Genomic DNA, 19,915 nt, shown 5'->3' with positions numbered 1-19,915 from the left:
ACACCCTGCCTGGACAGACGGACGGAGGCACCCAAGGGACACCCATGACCCTGCCTGGACAGACAGATGGACAGACAGACGGACGCACCAAGGGACACCCAGCACCATATCTGGACAGACAGACGGACGGACAAAGGGAGACACCCAAGGGACACCCATTGCCCTGTCTGGACAGACAGACAGAGTCACCTAAGGGACACCCAGCACCCTGCCTGGACAGACGGACAGACAGACAGAGGCACCCAAGGAACACCCAGTGCCCTGCCTGGACAGACAGACGGACAGAGGCACCCAAGGACACCCATTGCCCTGCCAGACAGACGGACAGAGGGAGACACCCAAGGGACACCCAGCCTGGACAGATGTACAGACAGAGGCACCCAAGGGGACACCCAGTGCCCTACCTGGACAGACAGATGGACAGACAGACAGACGGACGCACCAAAGGGACACCCAGCACCCTGCCCGGACAGACAGATGGACAGACAGACAGACGGACGCACCAAAGGGACACCCAGCACCATATCTGGACAGACAGATGGACAAAGGGTAGCACCCAAGGGGCACCCAGCACCCAGACAGACAGACGGACGGACAAAGGGAGACACCCAAGGGACACCCATGCCCCTGCCCCCCCCCCTTTTAGGGTTACCTGCGGCGGGCGACGATGAGGAGGCCGTGACCTTCATCACCCCCTCCCCCCCCCCCCGCGGCCGGGGGGGGGGCCCAGGCGCAGGCTGAGGGTGACCCCACGGAAATCGGGGTCCCGGGGGGGGGCCCCCCGCTTGGGGGTCGCCTGCTTGCGGGGTCGGGGCCGGGGGGGGGCCAAGTGGTGGCATTGGAGGCTGATGAGGCTCAGGGGGTCCAGGCCGTGGGGGGGGGCTTGGGGATGCCCCGGGGGGGTCGTGGGGGGGTCCGAATGGGGGCCCTTTGGGGGGGTGGTCGCCGAGGGGGGGGGCAGCAGCCGGGCGGATTCCTGCAGGAAAGCGAGGCCACGGGCGGGGGGGGAGTGGGGGGGGGGAGGGAGGGGGGGGGTGGGGGGGTACTGCTGGGGGGGTTATGGGATTGGGGGGGTTATGGGATGGGGGGGAGAGGTTATGGGTTATGGGGTCGGGGGGGGCGGTAAGGGAGAGGTTATGAGGTCGGAGGGGGGAGGTTTTGGGGTCGGGGGGGTAGGAGAAGGGTTATGGGGTGGGGGGGGAGAGAGGGAGGTTATGGGGTCGGGGGGGTAGGAGAGAGGTTATGGGGTTATTGGGGGGGGTAAGAGGGAGGTTATGGGGTCGCGGGGGGGGGGAGGGAGAGGTTATGGGGTCAGGGGGGAGAAGGAGGTTATGGGGTTGGGGGGGTAGGAGAAGGGTTATGGGATCGGGGGGGGGTAAGGAGAGAGGTTATGGGGTTGGGGGGGGAGGAGAAGGAGGTTATGGGGTCGGGGGGTAAGAGGGAGGTTATGGGGTCGGGGGGGGTAAGAGGGAGGTTATGGGGTCGGGGGGGGGGGTAAAGAGGGAGGTTATGGGGTCGGGGGGGTAAGGAGAGAGGTTATGGGGTCGGGGGGGGCAGAGGGAGGTTATGGGGTTGCAGGAGGGGTAGGAGAAGGGTTATGGGGTCGGGGGGGAGAGAGAGGTTATGGGGTCGGGGGGGGGTAAGGAGAGAGGTTATGGGGTGGGGGGGGTAAGAGGGAGGTTATGGGGTCGCAGGGGGGGGGAGGGAGAGCTTATGGGGTCGGGGGGGGAGAAGGAGATTATGGGGTTGGGGGGGGTAAGGGAGAGGGAGGTTATGGGGTCGGGGGTCAAAGTTGGGGGGGGACACGAGGTTAAGGTTAAGGGGGGGGGGACACAAAGTTAAGGGGGGGGGGGACACAAAGTTAAGGGGGGGGCACCGATCCTTGCCGTGCCCCCCCTCCCTCCCCCCCCGGTTTCTCCCCATCCCCACCTGCAGCCCCGGGGGTCCCGGTCCGTGCCCCCCCCCGGGCTGCCCAGCGGCGGGGCTGGGGGGGGGCCGCAGGGCTCGGGCTCGAGGCAGAGGAGGCGCTGCAGGAGCGAGAAGTCGGGGGGGTGCCCCTCCTGGAACAGCTGCTCCGCCATCGCCCCCCCCTCCCCAAAATTTCCCCCCCCCCCCGCCTCAAGGAACGGCCCTAAAACGGCCCCGGCCCCAAACCGGCCTCAGCTGTGCAGGGGGGGCGGGGGGGGGCAGGTAAAAGGGGCAGCGCCCCCCCCCCTTCAGTCCCCCCCCCCAAAAGGGCACGGTCCTACAGGTGGGTGGACCCCCCCCAACAGGGGTGGGGGAGGACCCCCCCCCAGATGGAGCAGGGCCCCCCCAAAATGGAAAATGACCCCCCCCTCAGCTGTGACACGGCCCCCCCAGGATGTCTCAGGACCCCCCCAAGACATTTTAGGACCCCCCCCAGGATGGAGCAGGCCCCCCCCCCGATGTGTCAGAGCCCCCCCAGATGGAACAGGACCCCCCCAGGTGGGGCGCAGCCCCCCCAGGATGTCTCAGGACCCCCCCAAGACGTTTTAGGACCCCCCCCCAGTTGGAATATGACCCCCCCAGATGGGGCACAGCCCCCCCAAATGTGTCTGAGCCCCCCCAGGATGTCTCAGGACCCCCCCCCAAGCTGTGTCAGGACCCCCCCAAGCCATTTTAGGACCCCCCCCAGGATAGAGCAGCCCCCCCCCCTCGATGTGTCAAGACCCCCCCAAAATGTGTCAGAGCCCCCCCAGCTGGCACACAGCCCCCCCAAGATGTGCCAGGACCCCCCCCCCAAGCCATTTTAGGACCCCCCCACGATGTGTCAAGACCCCCCCCAGACCACTCCCCCCCCCCCCCAATTACACCCCACACCCCCCCCCATCCCAAGGTGGGGGGGGGGGTCCATTCCCCCCACCCCCCCCACCCCCCCATACACAAAAACCCCAAACTCAGGCTCAACCTTTTATTACCCCAACCCCCCAGGGACCCCCCTCCAGCAGCCCCCCCTGTGGGGTGGGGGGGTCACCCCTTAAAGGGGGGGGGGTTATAGGGTGGGGGGGGGGTCCCGGGGGGGGGTCTCCGTTGTCAGTGGGGGCGGGGGACGTGGCCGTCGACGTAGAAGTTGCGGGTGAAGGGGGGGCAGCGTCAGCTCGGCCCCCTCCAGCAGCGGGCTCAGCACCAGCTGGCAGCCCAGGCGCGAGGTCAGCTGCAGCTGCGGGGCCAGCTCCAGGAGGTCCTCCTCCCTGCGGGGGGGTTATAGGGTCAGGGGGGTTATAGGGGCGGGGGGGGGTGTATGGGGTCGGGGGGGAAACAGGGTCGGGGGGAGTAAGTAGGGTCTGGGGGGAAATAGGATCGGGGGAGTAAATAGGGTCGGGGGGGGGTTATAGGGTCAGGGGGAGTGTATAGGGTCAGGGGGAGTAAATAGGGTCAGGGGGAATATATAGGGTCAGGGAGGTTATAGGGTCAGGGGGGGCATAATAGGGTCAGGGGGGTTATGGGGGCGGGGGGGATTGTATGGGGTCTGGGGGGAAATAGGGTCAGGGGGAGTAAATAGGGTCTGGAGAGGTATGGGGTCAGGGGGAGTATATGGGGTCTGGGGAGAAATAGGGTCGGGGGGGGCATATAGGATCAGGGGGAGTATATGGGGTCAGGGAGAGTAAATAGGGTCAGGGGAGGTATGGGGCCAGGGGAAGTGTATAGGGTTGGGGGGAGTAAATAGGGTCGGGGGTGGATATGGGGTCAGGGGGGTGTATGGAGTCTGGGGGGCAAATAGGGTTGGGGACAGAATGGGGTCGGGGGTGGTAGGGAGTCTAGGGGGCTGTATAGGGTCAGGGGGGTTTATGGGGTGTAAGGGGGGGCAGCGTCAGCTCGGCCCCCTCCAGCAGCGGGCTCAGCACCAGCTGGCAGCCCAGGCGGGAGCTCAGCTGAAGCTGAGGGGCCAGCTCCAGGAGGTCCTCCTCCCTGCGGGGGGGTTATAGGGTCAGGGAGGTTATAGGGCAGGGGGGGGCATAATAGGGTCGGGGGGAGTAAGTAGGGTCAGGGGAGGTATGGGGTCAAGGGGAGTATATGGGGTCTGGGAGAAATAGGGTCGGGGGGGGCATATAGGATCAGGGGGAGTATATGGGGTCAGGGGGAGTATATAGGGTCAGGGGGAGTATAATAGGGTCAGGGGAGTAAGTAGGGTCAGGGGGAGTAAGTAGGGTCTGGGGGGAAATAGGATCAGGGGGAGTAAATAGGGTCAAGGGAGGTTATAGGGTCAGGGAGGGTTATAGGGTCGGGGGGAGTATATGGGGTCTGGGGGGGTAAATAGGGTCAGGGGAGTAAGTAGGGTCAGGGGAGGTATGGGGTCAGGGGGAGTAAATAGGGTCGGGGGGGACATATAGGATCAGGGGGAGTATATGGGGTCAGGGGGAGTATATAGGGTCAGGGTGAGTAAGTAGGGGGGGTGTATAGGGTCAGGGGGGGGTTATAGGGTCAGGGGGGTTATAGGGTCAGGGGGGGGTTATAGGGTCGGGGGGGGTGTATGGGGTCTGGGGGGTAAATAGGGTCGGGGGGAGTATATGGGGTCTGGGGGGAAATAGGATCAGGGGGAGTATATGGGGTCAGGGGGAGTAAATAGGGTCAGGGGGGGTTATAGGGTCGGGGGGGGTGTATGAGGTCTGGAGGGATGTATAGGGTCAGGGGGAGTAAATAGGGTTGGGGGGGGAATGGGGTCGGGGGCTATATGGAGTCTAGGGGGCTGTGGGGTCCGGGGGGGGGGGGGGCGGGCTGTGGGGTTCTGGGGGGCCCTGAGGGCTGTTGTGGGGTCCTGGGGGTTCCCTCGGGGGGGGGCTGTGGGGTCCCGGGGACGTTATGAGGTCTGGGGCAGGTCTGTGGGGTCTGGGAGGGTCCCAGGGGTTCTGTGGGATTGGGGGGGGTCCCGGCGGGGTCTGTGGGGTCCGGGGGGATGTTGTAGGGCCCTGGGGGTTCCTGGGGAGGGCTGGGGGATTCTGTGGGGTTGGGGGGCTTTAAGGGGTCCGGGGCAGGGCTGTGGGGTCAGAGGGATCCCAGGGGCTTCTGTGGGGTCGGGGGGATCCCAGGGGGGGGTCTTTGGGGTCTGGATGATCCCTGGGGGTTTTCTGGGGTCGGGGGGGTCCCAGGGGGCTTCTGTGGGGTCAGAGGGTTCCCGGCTGGGTCTGTGGGGTCCAGGGGGGGTTCTTTGGGGTCAGGGTGATCCCTGAGGGTTTTTTTTGGGGTCGGGGGGGGGTGTTTTGGGGTCGGGGGATCCCAGGGGGCTTCTGTGGGGTCGGAGGGGTCCCGGGTGGGTCTGTGGGGTCGGGGGGATCCCGGGGGCTTCTGTGGGGTCGGGGTGATCCCTGGGGGTTTTATGGCGTCGGGGGGGTTCTTTGGGGTCCGGGGGATCCCAAGGGGGGTTCTGTGGGGTCAGGGGGATCCCTGGGGGGGGTTTGGGGTCGGGGGGGTCCAGGGGGTTTCTGTGGGAACCAGGAGGGTCCCGGGTGGGTCTGTGGGGTCGGGGGGGGTTCTTTGGGGTCAGGGGGATCCCGGGGGGTTCTATGGGAACTGGGGGGGTCCCGGTGGGTCTGTGGGGTTCTTTAGGGTCCGGGTGATCCCTGTTTTTTTGGGGGGGGTCGGGAGGGTCCCAGGAGGTTCTGTGGGGTCGGAGAGATCCCAGGGGGCTTCTGTGGGGTCAGAGGGCTCCCGGGTGGGTCTGTGGGGTCGGGGCGGGTTCTTTGGGGTCGGGGTGATCCCTGGGGGGGGATTTTTGGGTTCGGGGGGGAGGTTTTTGGGGTCGGGGGGGGGCCGTTACTCTTCGCTGGGGCCCGGCAGGCGGCTGAGGTGGGCGCTGCTGACGTAGGACGTGGCAGGTGGAGCAGGCCAGGGACGCCTCACAGGCCCCTACGGCACCGGGGAGGGGGGGGGGCTCAGTACCGGCCCCGGGACCCCCCCGGGGACCCCCCCCCAGACCCCATAACCCCCCCATATCCCCCCCCGGACCCCCCCCAACCCCCCGGTGCCCACCCTCGAGCTCCAGCCCGTAGCGCTGGGCCAGCCTCAGGACGTTCTCCCCGACCCGGCCCCGAGCCGGCACCCGCCGCCCGCTGCGGTCCACGAAGACGACGTTCACCCTGCGGACACAGCGCCCGTCAGCGCCCGGTGCCCCCCTCCCCGGGAAAAGGAACCGGAGCCGGAACCGGAGCCGTTTTTTCCGTCCCCCCCCGTCCTCCCCTCACCACTCGGTGCCGGTGGCGGCGCAGCAGAGGCCCCGCAGCAGCGCCCGGCCGCCGCGCAGCGCTCTGTGAGCCGCCATGACAGCGGGGCGGCTTATAAGGGGGCGGGGCTTAGCGGAGGGGGGCGGGGCTTGAGATGGAGGTTGTGATTGGTGGGTTGAGAGAGAGAGGGGCGGGGCTTGGTGGGGGTGGCTATAGGGGAGGTTGTGGAGGGGGGCGGGGCTATGGGGAAAGGGGCGTGGTCACATCGATGTGGGCGTGGCCACGGGGAGGGGGCGTGGCCAAGAGCCCCCCCAATTAAAGGGGGGGTAATAGGGGGGCTGTGGGGTAAGGGGGGGGTCCCAAGGGGGGGGTCCCAAAGGTGGGGGGGGGTCAAGAGGGGCCTAAGGGGGTCCTAAAGGTGTGGGGGGTGTAAGGGGGTCTCTGAAATTGGGGGGTAAGGGGGGGGTCCTCAAAAATATGGGGGGGGGTATAAGGGGTCCTAAAGGGGGGGGGCACAATGGGGTCCCTAAAATTGGGTGGGGGGGGCAAAGGGGGCGTCCCATAAAACAAAGGGGGGCATAAAGGGGTCCTAAATATGGGGGGAGGACAGGAGGGGTCCCAAGGATGAGGGGGGGGTCATAAGGGGGTCCCTAAAATGGGGGGGCAGAGGGGGGGTCCCTAATATTGGGGGGGGGGCAGAGGGGGGTCCCAAAGATAAGGGGGGGGGGGAAACGGGGTCCTAAAGGGCGGGGGGCATAAGGGGGTGCCTAAAATGGGGGGGGTCATAGGGGGGTCCCAAAGACAAGGGGGGGGGGCATAAGGGGGGGTCCTAAAGATTGGGGGGGGGACACACAAGAAAAGGGCCCCAAAAAGGGGGGGGGGTCATAAGGGGGGTCCCAAAGAATATGGAGGGGGGGCCCAGGGTGGTCCCAAAGATGAGGGGGGGGGTCCCAAAGGTTTATGGGGGGGGTCCAAATGTGGGGAGGGTCCCAAATATTTTTGCGGGGGGGGGGGGGGAATTAGGGCATGGACAAACACCAACAGTGGGGCTGCGATATAAATATAGCTTTACTTTGGGGGGGGGGTCCGGCCGGGATCGGGGGGGGGGGACAAGGACCCCCCCCCCCCTACAGCAAACCAGACAGCATCGACAGTAAAAAGAGGGCAGCAACTGAAAAACCCGGAATTTCCCCCAAAACGGAGAGGGGGGGGGAAAGAGAAAGCAAATGCACCCCCCCCCCCCCGGGAAGCCGGTCCAGTTATGGGGGGGGGGGGTAAAAAATTTTCTGTTCCCCCCCCCCCCCAAGCTCGGCTGAAGGCCGGGGGAAGCGGCGCTGCCTGGCAGCCCCCGGAAAGCGATAAAAAACGAGGGAAAAAATTAAAAAAAAGGCAAAAAAAGTGAAAAATCTCAGTCATTAAAAAAAAATCATCACTCACGCACACAACTGAAATGTCGAGGAAACGGGGGGGGCACCGAAAAACTGCCCCCCCCCCAAAAAAGAGCAGCAGGTTAAGGCGAGGAGCGCGTAAGGGGGTGGGGGGGGGCCCAACCTGGGACCCCCCCCTTTGGGGTCACGGCTCCCGGTGCTGCAAAAAGGGGGGGGCAGAGGGTGAGGAGGGGGGGGGGGGGGGGCAGAAAATGGTCAAAAATGGGCGAGAAAAAGGAATTAAAGCTGCCCCCCCCCCAAATAGGGGGTTGAAAATCTGGATCCCGCATTAAAAAAAATCAAAAAAAAAGGAAAAAGTGGGAAAAAAAGGATGTAAAAAAAATTAAATCGGTTTGTACAAGATTTACAGGTGGGAAGGGGGGGGGGGGTGGGGACAGAAAATGGTCAAAAATGGGTGAGAAAAAGGAATTAAAGCTGCCCCCCCCCAAAAAAAAAGGGGGTTGAAAATCTGGATCCCGCATTAAAAAATCAAAAAAATGGAAAAAGTGGGAAAAAAAGGATGTAAAAAAATTAAATCGGTTTGTACAAGATTTACAGGTGGGGGGGGGACCGGGGGGGGGTTTTTTGGGGCGGGGGGGGGGTTAAAAAATCCTCTTGCGCTTCAGGTAGGAGTCGGCGTAGTGCCCCCCCAGCCCCTGTGAGTGCTGCCCCACGTAGCAGCCCTCGGGGCTGGGCTCCGGAGACGGCAGCAGGTGGGAGGAGGCGCGCTTCTGGGCGGGGGTCTGCAAAAAATGGGGGGGTTAGGGGGGGAAAAATGGGGTGGGGGGGTTAAAAGGGGGTTGGGGGGGGAAATGGGGGGGGGTAGAGGGGGATTTGGGGAGTTAGAGGGGGAAAAAAGGGGGTGGGAGGAGAAGAGGGGGTTACAGGGGGAGATGGGGGGGAATTTGGGGAGTTGGAGGGGGGAAAAGCGGGTGGGGGGTCAGGGGGAAAAAATGGGGGGGTAGGAGGGAATTTGGGGGGGTTAGAAGGGGGAAATAAGGGGAGTGGGGGGGAAAAAGGGGGGTTACAGGGGGAATTTGGGGGGTTAGAAGGGGGTAAAAAGGGGGTGGGGGGGGAAAGGGGGTTAGGAGAAAAATGGGGGGTAAGGGGGGAATTTGGGGGGTTATAGGGGGAAATAAGGGGAGTGGAGGGGGAAAAGGGGGGTTTTAGGGGGAAAAAAGGGGGGTGGGGGGGAAATGGGGGGGTAGGGGGGAGAAAGGGGGGTTACAGGGGGAATTTGGGGGGTTAGAGGGGGAAAAAGGGGGGGTTATAGGTGGAATTTGGGGGTTGGGGGGGAGGAAAAGGGGGTAGGAGGGTAAAAAGGGGGTTGGGGGGGTAAAAAGGGGGGAAAAGGGGAGAGATGGGGGGTAAAAGGGGGGGGAATTTGGGGGGTTACAGGGGGAAATAAGGGGAGTGGGGGGGGAATTTGGGGGGTTACAGGGGTTAAAAAGGGGGTTGGGGGGGTAATGGGGGAGTTAGGGAGAAAAAATGGGGGGGGTAGGGGGGAATTTGGGGGGTTAGAGGAGGAAAAAAGGGGGTTGGGGGGGAAAAAAGGGGAGTGGGGGGGAAAAGGGGGGTTTCAGGGGGAAAAAGGGGGGAGTGTGGGGAATTTGGGGGGTTACAGGGGGAAAAAGGGGGTGGGGGGGTAAAAAGGGGGTTAGGGGGAAATTTGGGGTGTTGTAGCGGAAATGAGGGGAGTGGGGGTTGAAAAAGGGGGTTACAGGGGGAGATGGGGGGAATTTGGGGGGTTACAGGGGAAAAAAGGGGGGTGGGTGGGAATTTGGGGGGTTACAGGGGTTAAAAAGGGGGTGGGGGGTAAAAAAAAAGGGGGTTGAGGTGGTAATGGGGGGGATTGGGGAGAAAAAATGGGGGGGTGGGGGGGAATTTGGGGGGTTAGAGGAGGAAAAAAAGGGGTTGGGGGGTAAAAAGGGGGGAAAAGGAGAGAGATGGGGGGTAAAAAGGGGGGGGAATTTGGGGGGTTACAGGGGTTAAAAAGGGGGTAGGTGGGTAAAAAAAGGGGGTTGGGGGGGTAATGGGGCAGTTAGGGAGAAAAAATGGGGGTTAGGGGGGGAATTTGGGGGGTTAGAGGAGGAAAAAAGGGGGGTGGGGGGAATTTCGGGGGTTAGGGGGGAATTTGGGGGTTATAGGGGGAAATAAGGGAGTGGGGGGGGTAAAAAAAGGGGGTGGGGGGGTAATGGGGGGGTTGGGGAGAAAAAATGGGGAGGTATGGGGGGAATTTGGGGGGTTACAGGGGGAAAAAGGGGGTTTCAGGGGAGATGGGGGGGAAATGGGGGGGTCTGTGAAAAAATGGGGGGGGGTCAGCAGGGAAATGGGGGGCCAGGGGGAGAATGGGGGGGTCGGGGGGCTTAGGGGGGAAATGAGGGGGGTTAGGGGGTTAATATGGGGGGGTCAGGGGCAAAACGGGGGGGTCAGGAGCAAAACGGGGGGGTCGGGGGGGAGATGGGGGTCAGAGGTCAGCGGGGAGAGGGGGGGGTTGGGGGGGGGAAAAAATGGGGGGGGGACACACGGGGGGGGGGGGGCACCCGCTTACCTTGGTGTGGGGAGCTGTGCGAGGGGGGGGCGGGCAGGACGCCGTCTGAGGAGCCCCCCGGCGGCATCCCGAGGGGCTGGGGGGGGGCAAAGAGGGGGGGCGTTAAAAGGATGCGCCGCCCCCATAGGGTCCCGGGGGGTCCCCAAATTTTTTTGGGGGGGGTCCACGGGGGGGGGCCAGGGACCTCACCTTGCCGAGGTGGCTCTGCTTCAGCCCGGCTTGAAGGCCGCTGGTGAAGTAGGAACTGGGGGACCCTGAGAAAAGGGGGGCAGCGGCGGCCCCCCCCCCCCCCACCCAGGGCGCCCCGCTCGAAGCCGGGGGACGCCGGGGAGGAGAGCTGGGAGGGGGGGGAAGGGGGGGGAAAAAAAAGGGGAGGGGGTGTGAAGGGTGAGAACATGGGGGGGGGGATTTTGGGGTTGGGATTTTGGGGTGGGGGGCAGATTTTGGGGGTGGAGGATTTGGGGGTTGAGGGGGGATTTTGGGGTTGGGGGAGGATTTGTGGGGTTGGGATTTTGGGGGTTGGGGGGGATTTTGGGGGGCGGGGGGGGATTTGGGGGTATTTTGGGGTTGGGATTTTGGGGTTTAGGGGTGGATTTCGGGGTTGGGAGGGCGAATTTGGGGATGGGGGGATTTTGGGGTTGGGATTTTGGGGTTTAGGGGGGGATTTCGGGGTTGGGGGGGCAGGATTTTGGGGTCGGAGGGAAAGATTTTGGGGTTGGGGGGCGGATTTTGGCCTTGGGGGAGGGGGATTTGGGGGTTCAGCGGGGTGGATTTTGGGGTCAGGGCAGGATTTTGGGGTTGGGGGGCAGGATTTGGGGGATTTTGAGGTTGGGGGGATTTGAGGGTTGGGGGAGATTTTGGGTTGAGGGGGCGGATTTTTGGGTTGGGGGTGGATTTTGGGGTGGAGAGGGGGGATTTGGTGGTTGGGGGTTGGGATTTTGGGGTCGGGGGGGGGTTACCTTGTGTCTGCCGTGCCCGAAGCTGCCCAGGAGGGGCCCGGCGAGCTCCCGGGTCTGGGGGAAGATGCGCGACCCCAAATCCTTCCCAGATAAAACGGAGGGGTTAAAAGGGGGGTGAAGCCGTTTGTAGGGTTGGGGGGGGGTTAAAAAATGGGGGGGGGCGCCCCCAAACTTACGGGCTGGTAGTCAAAGGCGTAGCCCTCGGCCGCCAGCCCCGGGGAGGGGAGCAGGGGGTCGGCGAGGGAGGAGGGGGGGCGACGGGCGGTGGGGACGCTGCCCAGGACCCCGGCTTTGAGGGCGAAAGCTTTGTTGGCAGCACCTGGGAGGGGAGAAAAAAAAGGGGGGGGGGGAATTCGTAGCCCCCAGGATCCTAAAAGCTGGGGGGGGAAAGGTTTTGGGATCCCCCCCCCGCCCCAAACCTCCGAGGCTGTTGGGCGGGAGGAGGCTCTGCAGGTTCAGGTAGGGGTTGAGGGGGATCTTGAAGTCTTTGGGGGGCTCCCCCAGCAGCGAGACCTGGAAAAAAAGGGGGTGAGGGCGTGGGGGGGGCCCTAAAGACCCCAAAAGACCCCGAAAGACCCCCCCCCCAAAAAACCTACCCCGGAGGTTGGAGGCCCGTTGTCGCCCTGCTTTGGTTTTTGGAGGCCGCTGATGACGGAGCCCAGCAGGGAGGTGCTGAGACCCTGCAGGGCCGGGGGGGGGGGGGCAGGGTTTGGGGGTACCTGCGCGCCCCCCCCCCAGCACCGAGCCGTCGCGTTCGGCCCCCACCGAGCTGAGGAAAGGAGCCAGGGCCACGTTCCCCGAGGGTAAAATGGGAGATTTGACGTGACCCTGGGCCATGTCGCCGGGCAGGGGGCCGCCTGCGGGGAGAGAAAAATTAAGGGGAGGGCACCGGGGGGCACCACAAACCCCCCCCCCCAGCCTCCCCCATCGTCCCCAGAGCGCTGTCACCTATCGGTACCGGGGGGATTGGTGGCCGAGGGGACGCGTCCTGGTGTCCCCAAGGGGGATTTTACCTGCTGGGAGCTCCCCAGGAGCTGGTTCGGGGGCTGCGTCGGCGCCGCTGCCAAACCCAAAGCGCCGTGGGGCAGGGAGCCCAGCGGGGAGTCGCCCAAAATGCCCGGTTTTCTGCAAAAAAATGGAGGAGGGGAAGGAGGTGGGGATTTTGTGGGGTGTAAGGGGGTTTATGGGGTGCGAGGGGGCTTCGTGGGGGGGCTCGGGGCTTTGGATAGGCACCGGGAGCCGACGGGGAGCTCGTGCGCCACGAGAATCGTGCCCAAAAGCGACGCGGTCGCATTTCAGAGCTCCCCCCATGGGGAGCCCGGCTGCAATTCCGCAGCTCCAACGTCTGGAAACCCTTTTCCGACCCTATTGACCCTAAAAAAAAAACGCCCACCTGCTGTGCCTGGGGTTGGTTCTGCAGCGCCAGCTGGAGCAGGGCGGTGGAGAGCGCCGGGTTGGCGACCAGCGGCAGGGACGGAGCGGCGCCGAGGATTCCTTTTTTTGGGGAAGGGGGAGGAAAACGAAGAGGGGTGAGCCCCAAAAAACACCCCCCCGAGGCCGCCTCGAGCTGCTGGGGGGGCTCGGGGCCTTACCCTGTTTTCCCTCCGACGGCCCCGTGGAGCAGGGGGTTGAGCAGGAGCTGGAGCGAAGCGGGGTTGCCCAAACTGTTGAGGATTTGGAGGATGTTGGGTTCGGGGAGGAGCCCCTTCCCCCGGTTCAAAGCCTTGAAAAATAAAAGCAGCGAGTCAGGAGCAGGCTGATTTCAACCCCCACACCACCAGGACCAGCACCGCCAGCTCCCAAATTATTTTTTTTAGGGTGGGGAGGAGGCGAGCGACGGCTCCCGGCAGCGTTTTGGCCACGCAGGGATTAAATCAGGCGCACGGAGCGGGGCCAGAGCTCAGGAGCGAGTTTTAAGGGGATTTTCATCGTGCTGGGGGGGGGTTTGGAGCCCCTCACCGTGGCTTGGGCAGCGATGAGGGCGGCCAGCATGCTGCGGCCGGGGGGGCCGGGGGCGCAGAAGGAGACTCGGACGTGGTTCCCGGCCAGCAGCAAACCGTCCGTGGCTCGCTGAACCATTTCGGCCACCTCGGCTGATTCGTATTCCAGCACGGCGAAGCCTTTCAGCTGCCCGTCCTGCCCGTACGCCAGCTGGGGGGGGGAAAAAAAAACAGGGGAAGGGGGTTTAGGGTGAGGGGAGGGGATGGAGAGAACGCCGGGGTGATGCTGCGCCTCTAAAAGGTGTTCTTAGAACCCAAAAGCCACCTCGCGGTCCTCAAAAGCCACCCAAAGGCAAATCTGGGCACTCAAAAATGAGCAATTCCCCCCAAAACCCACCCCGGTCACTCAAAAGATACCCACCCACACACCAAAACCACTCCAAAATGCATCAAAATCCCCCCAACACCCACCCACAGCCCCCTGAAACCCACAAAAAAGCCCCCAGCTCCCTCCAAATGCACCAAAATCCCCCCCAACTCTCACCCCCAGGCCCCCGAAACCCACAAAAAAGCCCCACAATCCCCTCCAAACACAACAAAATTCCCCCACCCACCCCTAGCCCCCTCCAAACGCACCAAAATCCCCCAACACCCAACCCTTGCCCCCCAATGTCCCCCCAAATCCCCCAACCCCCCTCCAAAACGCACCAAAATCCCCCCTAACCCCACCCCTCTCCCCCTAGAACTCCCGCCAAAGCCCCAAACCCCCTCCCAAACCCCTCCAAAACGCACCAAAATCCCCCCAACACCCACCCCCAGCCCCCCAACCCCCTCCAAAACGCACCAAAATCCCCCCTAACCCCACTCCCATCCCCCCGAAACCCCCAAAAAAGCCCCCCAACTCCCTCCAAACACACCAAAATCCCCCCAACACCCAACGCCAGCTCCCCAAACTCCCTCAACCCCCTCCAAAACGCACCAAAATCCCCCCAACACCCACACCCAGCCCCCCAACTCCCTCCAAAATGCACCAAATCCCCCCAGCACTATCTCCTGACCCCAAAAAGCCAGCCCCAGCCCCCTGACCCCCCCAATCCCCTCACACCCCTCCCAAATGCACCAAAATCCCCCCTAACCCCACCCCCATCCCCCAGAAACCCCTCCAAAACGCCCCAAAATCCCCCTAACCTCCTCCTCTCCCCCCCAAAGTTCCCCCAAATCCCCCAAACCCCCTCCAAACGCACCTAAATCCCCCCTAACCCCACCCCCTCTCCCCCCAAAACCTCCCCAAAACCCCAAACCCCCCTCCAAACCCCTCCAAAATGCACCAGAATCCCCCCAACACCCACCCCCAGCCCTCCAAAGTCCCCCCAAATCCCCCAAGCCCCCTCCAAAATGCCCCAAAATCCCCCCAACACCCACCCGCAGCCCCCCGAAATCCCTCCAAAACACCCCCAAATCCCCCCTAACCTCCCCCTCTCCCCCCAAATCCCCCAAACCCCCTCCAAACGCATCAAAATCCCCCCAACACCCCCTCCCCAGCCTCCTGAAATCCCCCCAACCCCTTCCAAACGCACCACAATCCCCCCAACACCCACTCCATCCCACTGAAATCCCCAAAAAAGCCCCCCAACCCCCTCCAAACACCCCAAAATCCAAAAGCCCCCCAACCCCCTCCAAACACCCCAAAATCCCCTAACCCCACCCCCATCCCCCCGAAACCCACAAAGAAGCCCCTCAACCCCTCCAAACGCCCCAAAATCCCCCCTAACCTCCTCCTCTGCCCCAAACCCCCCCCAAAGCCGCAAACCCCCTCCCCAACCCCTCCAAAACACACCAGAATCCCCCCAACACCCACCCCCAGCCCCCCAAAGTCCCCCCAAATCCCCCCAACCCCCTCCAAACGCACCAAAATCCCCCCTAACCTCCCCCGCAGGCCCCCAAAACCCCTCCAAAATGCCCCAAAATCTCCCCTAACCTCCCCCTCTGCCCCCAAAGTCCCCCCAAACCCCCTCCAAACGCACCAAAATCCCCCCTAACCCCAGTCCCATCCCCCTGAAACCCACAAAAGAGCCACCCAACCTCCTCCAAACACACCAAAATCCCCCCTAACCCCACCCCCATCCCCCCGAAACCCACAAAAGAGCCACCCAACCCCCTCCAACACCCCAAAATCTCCCCTAACCTCCTCCTCTCCCCCAAACCCCCCCAAAGCCCCAAACCTCCTCCCAAACCCCTCAAAACGCACCAGAATCCCCCCAACACCACCCCCAGCCCCCCAAAGTCCCCCAAATCCCCCAAAGTCCCCCCAAACCCCCCCCTAACCTCCTCCTCTCCCCCCCAAACCCCCCCCAATCCCCCCCCAACCCCACCTGGCAGAACGTGGGGGGCCGGAGGGCCGAAAAAGCCTGCGCAGCTCCTCCAGGTCCCCGTAGTTGTGGGGCAGTTTGTCCACGCAGAGGCAGCGCGAGTGCAGCAGCTCGGCCGTCAGCTGCGCCCCGTCGCTCCAGTGCACGTAGAGCGCCCGCGTCCCCAGCTGCCTCCCCAAAAGATCCGATTTCGCCCGGGCCGCCGAATCCTTTTTCATGTACTCCACGAAGCCGTAACCCTTGAGTGCCCCGTTTTTTGGCTGTAGACCAGGAAGCAGCGCTCCAGGTTGCCGAAAGGGCGCACCAGCTCCTCGAATTGCTGCTGGCTGTAGAGCTGCGGGAGGTTGGCGATGCAGAGCAGGGCGTCCGGGGGTTGCAGCTGCACCGAGAGCTCTTTGTCGCGGAGTTTGCTCAGGTGGAAGTGGCGGATGGCCGAATTCGGCTTGCTCGCCGTTCAGCAGCGTGACGAAGGCTGCGGGAGGAGAGCGGGGATGGGTTCAGAAAGGGAGGGGATAGCCCGAGGAAGGAGGGACCCGTAAGGGTCGGGAATCAGAGAATGAGAGAATATCCCGAGTTGGGAGGGACCCCATAAAGATCTAAGGATCAGAGAATTAGAGAATATTCTGAGTTGGAAGGGACCCCGTAAGGATCAGAGAATCAGAAAAATCAGAGAATGAGAGAATATCCTGAGTCAGAAATGGACCCCATAAAGATCTAAGGATCACAGAATCATAGAATTAGAGAATATTCCGAGTTGGAAGGGACCCCATAAAGATCTTAGAATCAGAGAATTAGAGAATGTTCCAAGTTGGAAGGGACCCTGTAGGGATCAGAGAATCAGAGGATTAGAGAATATCCCAAGTCAGGAGGGACCCCATAAGGATCAGAGAACATCCCGAGTAAGGAGGGATCCATAAGGGTCAGAGAATCAGAGAATGAGAGAATATTCCAAGTCAGGAGGGACCACGTAAGGAGCTAAGGATCATAGAATCAGAGAATATCCCGGGTTGGAAGGGACCCCGTAAGGACCAGAGAATCACAGAACATCCCAAGTTGGAAAGGACCCCATAAAGATCAGAGAATCAGAAAAATCAGAGAACGAGAGAATATTCCGAGTTGGAAGGGACCCTGTAAGGATCAGAGAATATCCCAAGTCAGGAGGGACCCCGTAAGGGTCAGAGAATTAGAGAATATGCCGAGTTGGAAGGGACCCCGTAAGGATCGGAGAATATCCCGAGTCAGGAGGGACCCGTAAGAACCTAAGGATCATAGAATTAGAGAATATTCCGAGTTGGAAGGGACCCCATAAGGATCAGAGAATCACAGAACATCCAAATTGGAAAGGACCCCATAAAGATCATAGAATCAGAAAATCGGAGAATCAGAGAATATCCTGAGTCAGAAGGGATCCCATAAAGATCTAAGGATCATAGAATCATAGAATTAGAGAATATTCCGAGTTGGAAGGGATCCCGTAGGGATCAGAGAATATCTTGAGTAAGGAGGGACCCCGTAAGGGTCGGAGAATCAGAGAATGAGAGAATATCCCAAGTTGGAAGGGACCCCATAAGGATCAGAGAATAACCTGAGTAAGGAGAGACCCCATAAGGGTCAGAGAATCAGAGAATGAGAGAATATTCCGAGTTGGAAGGGACCCTGTAAGGATCAGAGAATCAGAGGATTAGAGAATATCCCAAGTCAGGAGGGACCCCATAAGGATCAGAGAACATCCCGAGTAAGGAGGAACCCCGTAAGGGTCAGAGAATCAGAGAATGAGAGAATATCCTGAGTCAGAAGGGACCCCATAAGCATCAGAGAATCAGAAAATCAGAGAATTTGAGAATATTCTGAGTTGGAAGGGACCCCGTAAGCATCAGAGAATATCCCAAGTAAGGAGGGACCCCATAAGGGTCGGAGAATCAGAGAATGAGAGAATATCCCGAGTCGGAAGGGACCCCGTAAGGATCTAAGGATCAGAGAATCATAGAATTAGAGAATATCCCGAGTCAGGAGGGACCCCATAAAGATCTAAGGATCACAGAATCATAGAATTAGAGAATGTTCCAAGTTGGAAGGGACCCCGTAGGGATCAGAGAATCACAGAACATCCCAAGTTGGAATGGAACCCCGTAAGGATCAGAGAACCATAGAATATCCCAGGTCGGAAGGGACCCCATAAGAATCAGAGAATTAGAGAATATCCTGAGTTGGAAAGAACCCCGTAAGGATCAGAGAATATCCCAAGTCAGAAGGGACCCTGAAAGGATCAGAGAATCAGAGAACATCCCAAACAGGAATAGAACCCCCCGAGGGGGCGGCTGAGGAAGAGACCAGAGGCAGGGGTATGGGGGGGGGGGTGGCAGCGGGGGCAGCGCGCTCACCAGTGCCCTTGTACTTGTCCACGAAGCAGTACTTCAGCTCGTAGTCGCTCAGCAGCTCGTGGACTTCCTAAAAAATGGAAAAAAAGGGAGAAAAAAAAACGGGGAAAAAAAAACGGGGAGAAAAAAAAAGGGAGAAAAAAACAGGGAGAAAAAAAAAAGAGGAAAAAGGGAAAAAAAGGGAAAAAAAAGGAAAAAAAAGAAGCAAGGAGAGGGGCAGAGGTCAGTGGGATGTTCCCGGGGTGATGCCCCCAGCCCCTTTCCCTCTCCCCACGCACGGGGCTGGAGGATTTGGAGGCGAGGCGCTCCTGCACCGCTATCAGACCCCAATTTTGCTCCATCTGACCCCAAATTTGCTCTGTCTGGCCCCAGTTTCACACCCTACGGTCCCGATTTCGCTCCATCAGACCCCAATTTTGCACCTTTGGGCCCCAATTTCGCCCTATAAGGTCCCAATTTCACCCAATTTCGCCCCAATGTGCCCCAATTCCAGTCTCCATCCCGCTTCCCGCTCCACCCCCGTTACTTCCCGGTCCCCCCATTTCCCCCGGTACCGGCCCCGGTCCCCATTACCCCCCATCACCCCCCAGTCCCGGCCCCCAATTCCCCCTCCTCAGCCCCAAACCGGCCCCAGTTCCAGTCCCAGTGCCCAGTACCGGCCCGGTCCCATTCCCAGTCCCCGTTACCCCCCGGTACTGATCCCAGTTCCCCCTCCTCAGCCCCAAACTGGTCCCGGTCCCCGTTACCCCCCATTCTTCCCGGTTCCAGCCCCGTCCCCGGTTGGTCCCAACCCCCATTACCTCCCAGTCCCTGTTACCGGCCCCGGTTCCCCTTCTCAGCCCCAAACCGACCCCATGTCCCCCCCCCGGTACCAGTCCCGGACCCCATCACCCCCTATTAACCCCCATTCCCCCCCGGTCCCCGACCCCAATTCCCTCTCCTCAGCCCCAAACCAGCCCCGATCCCCGCCCCCACTCCCCCGTTCTCCCCCCCCGTTCCCGTTCCCAGCCCCCGTTACCCCCCATCACCCCCCATTACCCCCGTTACCGGCCCCAGTCCCATTCCCAGCCCCCATTATCCCCCATTCCCAGTCCCGGTCCCCCCTCCTCAGCCCCAAACCGACCCCAGTCCCGTTCCCAGCCCCCGTTACCGACCCCAATTCCCCCTCCTCAACCCCAAACCGGCCCCGTGCCCCCCCCCCGGTCCCCGTTCTCCCCCCCAGTACCGGCCCCGGTCCCCATCACCCCCTATTACCCCCCATTATCCCCATTACCGGCCCCGGTCCCCTTCCCAGCCCCCTTTACCCCCGGTTTCCGTCCCAATTCCCCCTCCTCAGCCCCAAACCGCCCCCGTTCCCCCCCCGTTTCCCGTCCCCGTTCCCCCCCCGTTACCTGGTTGCTGACGTCCGGCGGCAGCCCCCTGATCAGCACCTTACGGCGGTTCCGGAACTGGCGGGCGCTGCGCTCCAGGCGGCTCCGGACCTCGGCGGGGTCCAGCGGGGGCAGCTCCTCCTCGGGAGCGCGGCCCGGGCCCGGCCCCGGCCCCTCCGCCCCCGGCGCCGCCGCCGCCGCCGCCGCCATCTTAGGCCCCCGCCGCCTCCCTCGACCATCCGCCGCCAAGACGCCGCCTCGCCATTGGTCCGGCGGAGGTGGCCGCCGCCACCTTCGGAGTATCCCGCCTTCGGATTGGTCGGTTCGGAGAGGTGAAGTCGTCGCCCCCGCGATTCTATTCGCTGTTGGGGTGAGGCCACGCCCCCCATGAGCCCAACCCCTCCCGGGTCTTAAAGGGGCCGCGACCCGCTGGGACCTGCAGGGACCCCAGGGGCCCCCTCCCGCCCTATAGGGGCCCCCGCCCCCCCCCCGGCCCTATAAAGGAGCCAGGCGCCCCCATAAACAGCCCTATAGGGACCCCAAAAAGCCCCCAGCCCGACAAGGACCCCAAATTTTCCACCCCCAGCCCAACAGGGACCCCAAAAGCCCCCCCAAATCCTATAGGGAGCACTGACACCCCCCCATAGGACCCCCAAAACCCCATCCTATAGGGGTCTCTGACACCCCCTGGCCCTATAGGGGAGCCAGGTGCCCCCCAAAACAGTCCTATAGGGACCCCAAA

General features: G+C 62.3%; 2 protein-coding genes across 2 annotated transcripts; both read right to left on the bottom strand.

Moving 5' to 3' along the window:
* Positions 1-2,918: 2,918 nt before the first annotated feature.
* Positions 2,919-6,356, bottom strand: FDX2 (ferredoxin 2). Its single transcript, XM_068664357.1, is given in 6 exon segments — positions 2,919-3,099; positions 3,101-3,212; positions 5,777-5,823; positions 5,825-5,865; positions 5,989-6,095; positions 6,201-6,356. Coding segments are annotated over 6 exon segments (429 nt in total). The 5' UTR covers positions 6,278-6,356; the 3' UTR covers positions 2,919-3,054.
* An 873-nt stretch (positions 6,357-7,229) lies between these two features.
* Positions 7,230-19,627, bottom strand: RAVER1 (ribonucleoprotein, PTB binding 1). The gene is given in 19 exon segments (XM_068664374.1): positions 7,230-8,337; positions 10,150-10,233; positions 10,347-10,451; positions 10,453-10,494; positions 11,117-11,197; positions 11,293-11,435; positions 11,536-11,629; positions 11,713-11,761; positions 11,796-11,987; positions 12,143-12,241; positions 12,514-12,625; positions 12,728-12,839; positions 13,076-13,267; positions 15,429-15,448; positions 15,451-15,669; positions 15,672-15,861; positions 15,863-15,897; positions 17,807-17,873; positions 19,195-19,627. Coding segments are annotated over 19 exon segments (2,154 nt in total). The 5' UTR covers positions 19,384-19,627; the 3' UTR covers positions 7,230-8,208.
* Positions 19,628-19,915: the final 288 nt, after the last annotated feature.

This window comes from Anas acuta, chromosome 32 (assembly GCF_963932015.1).
Source record: "Anas acuta chromosome 32, bAnaAcu1.1, whole genome shotgun sequence".
In the NCBI taxonomy this organism is placed as follows: domain Eukaryota; kingdom Metazoa; phylum Chordata; class Aves; order Anseriformes; family Anatidae; genus Anas; species Anas acuta.
This window is presented reverse-complemented; position numbering and strand designations above follow the sequence as displayed.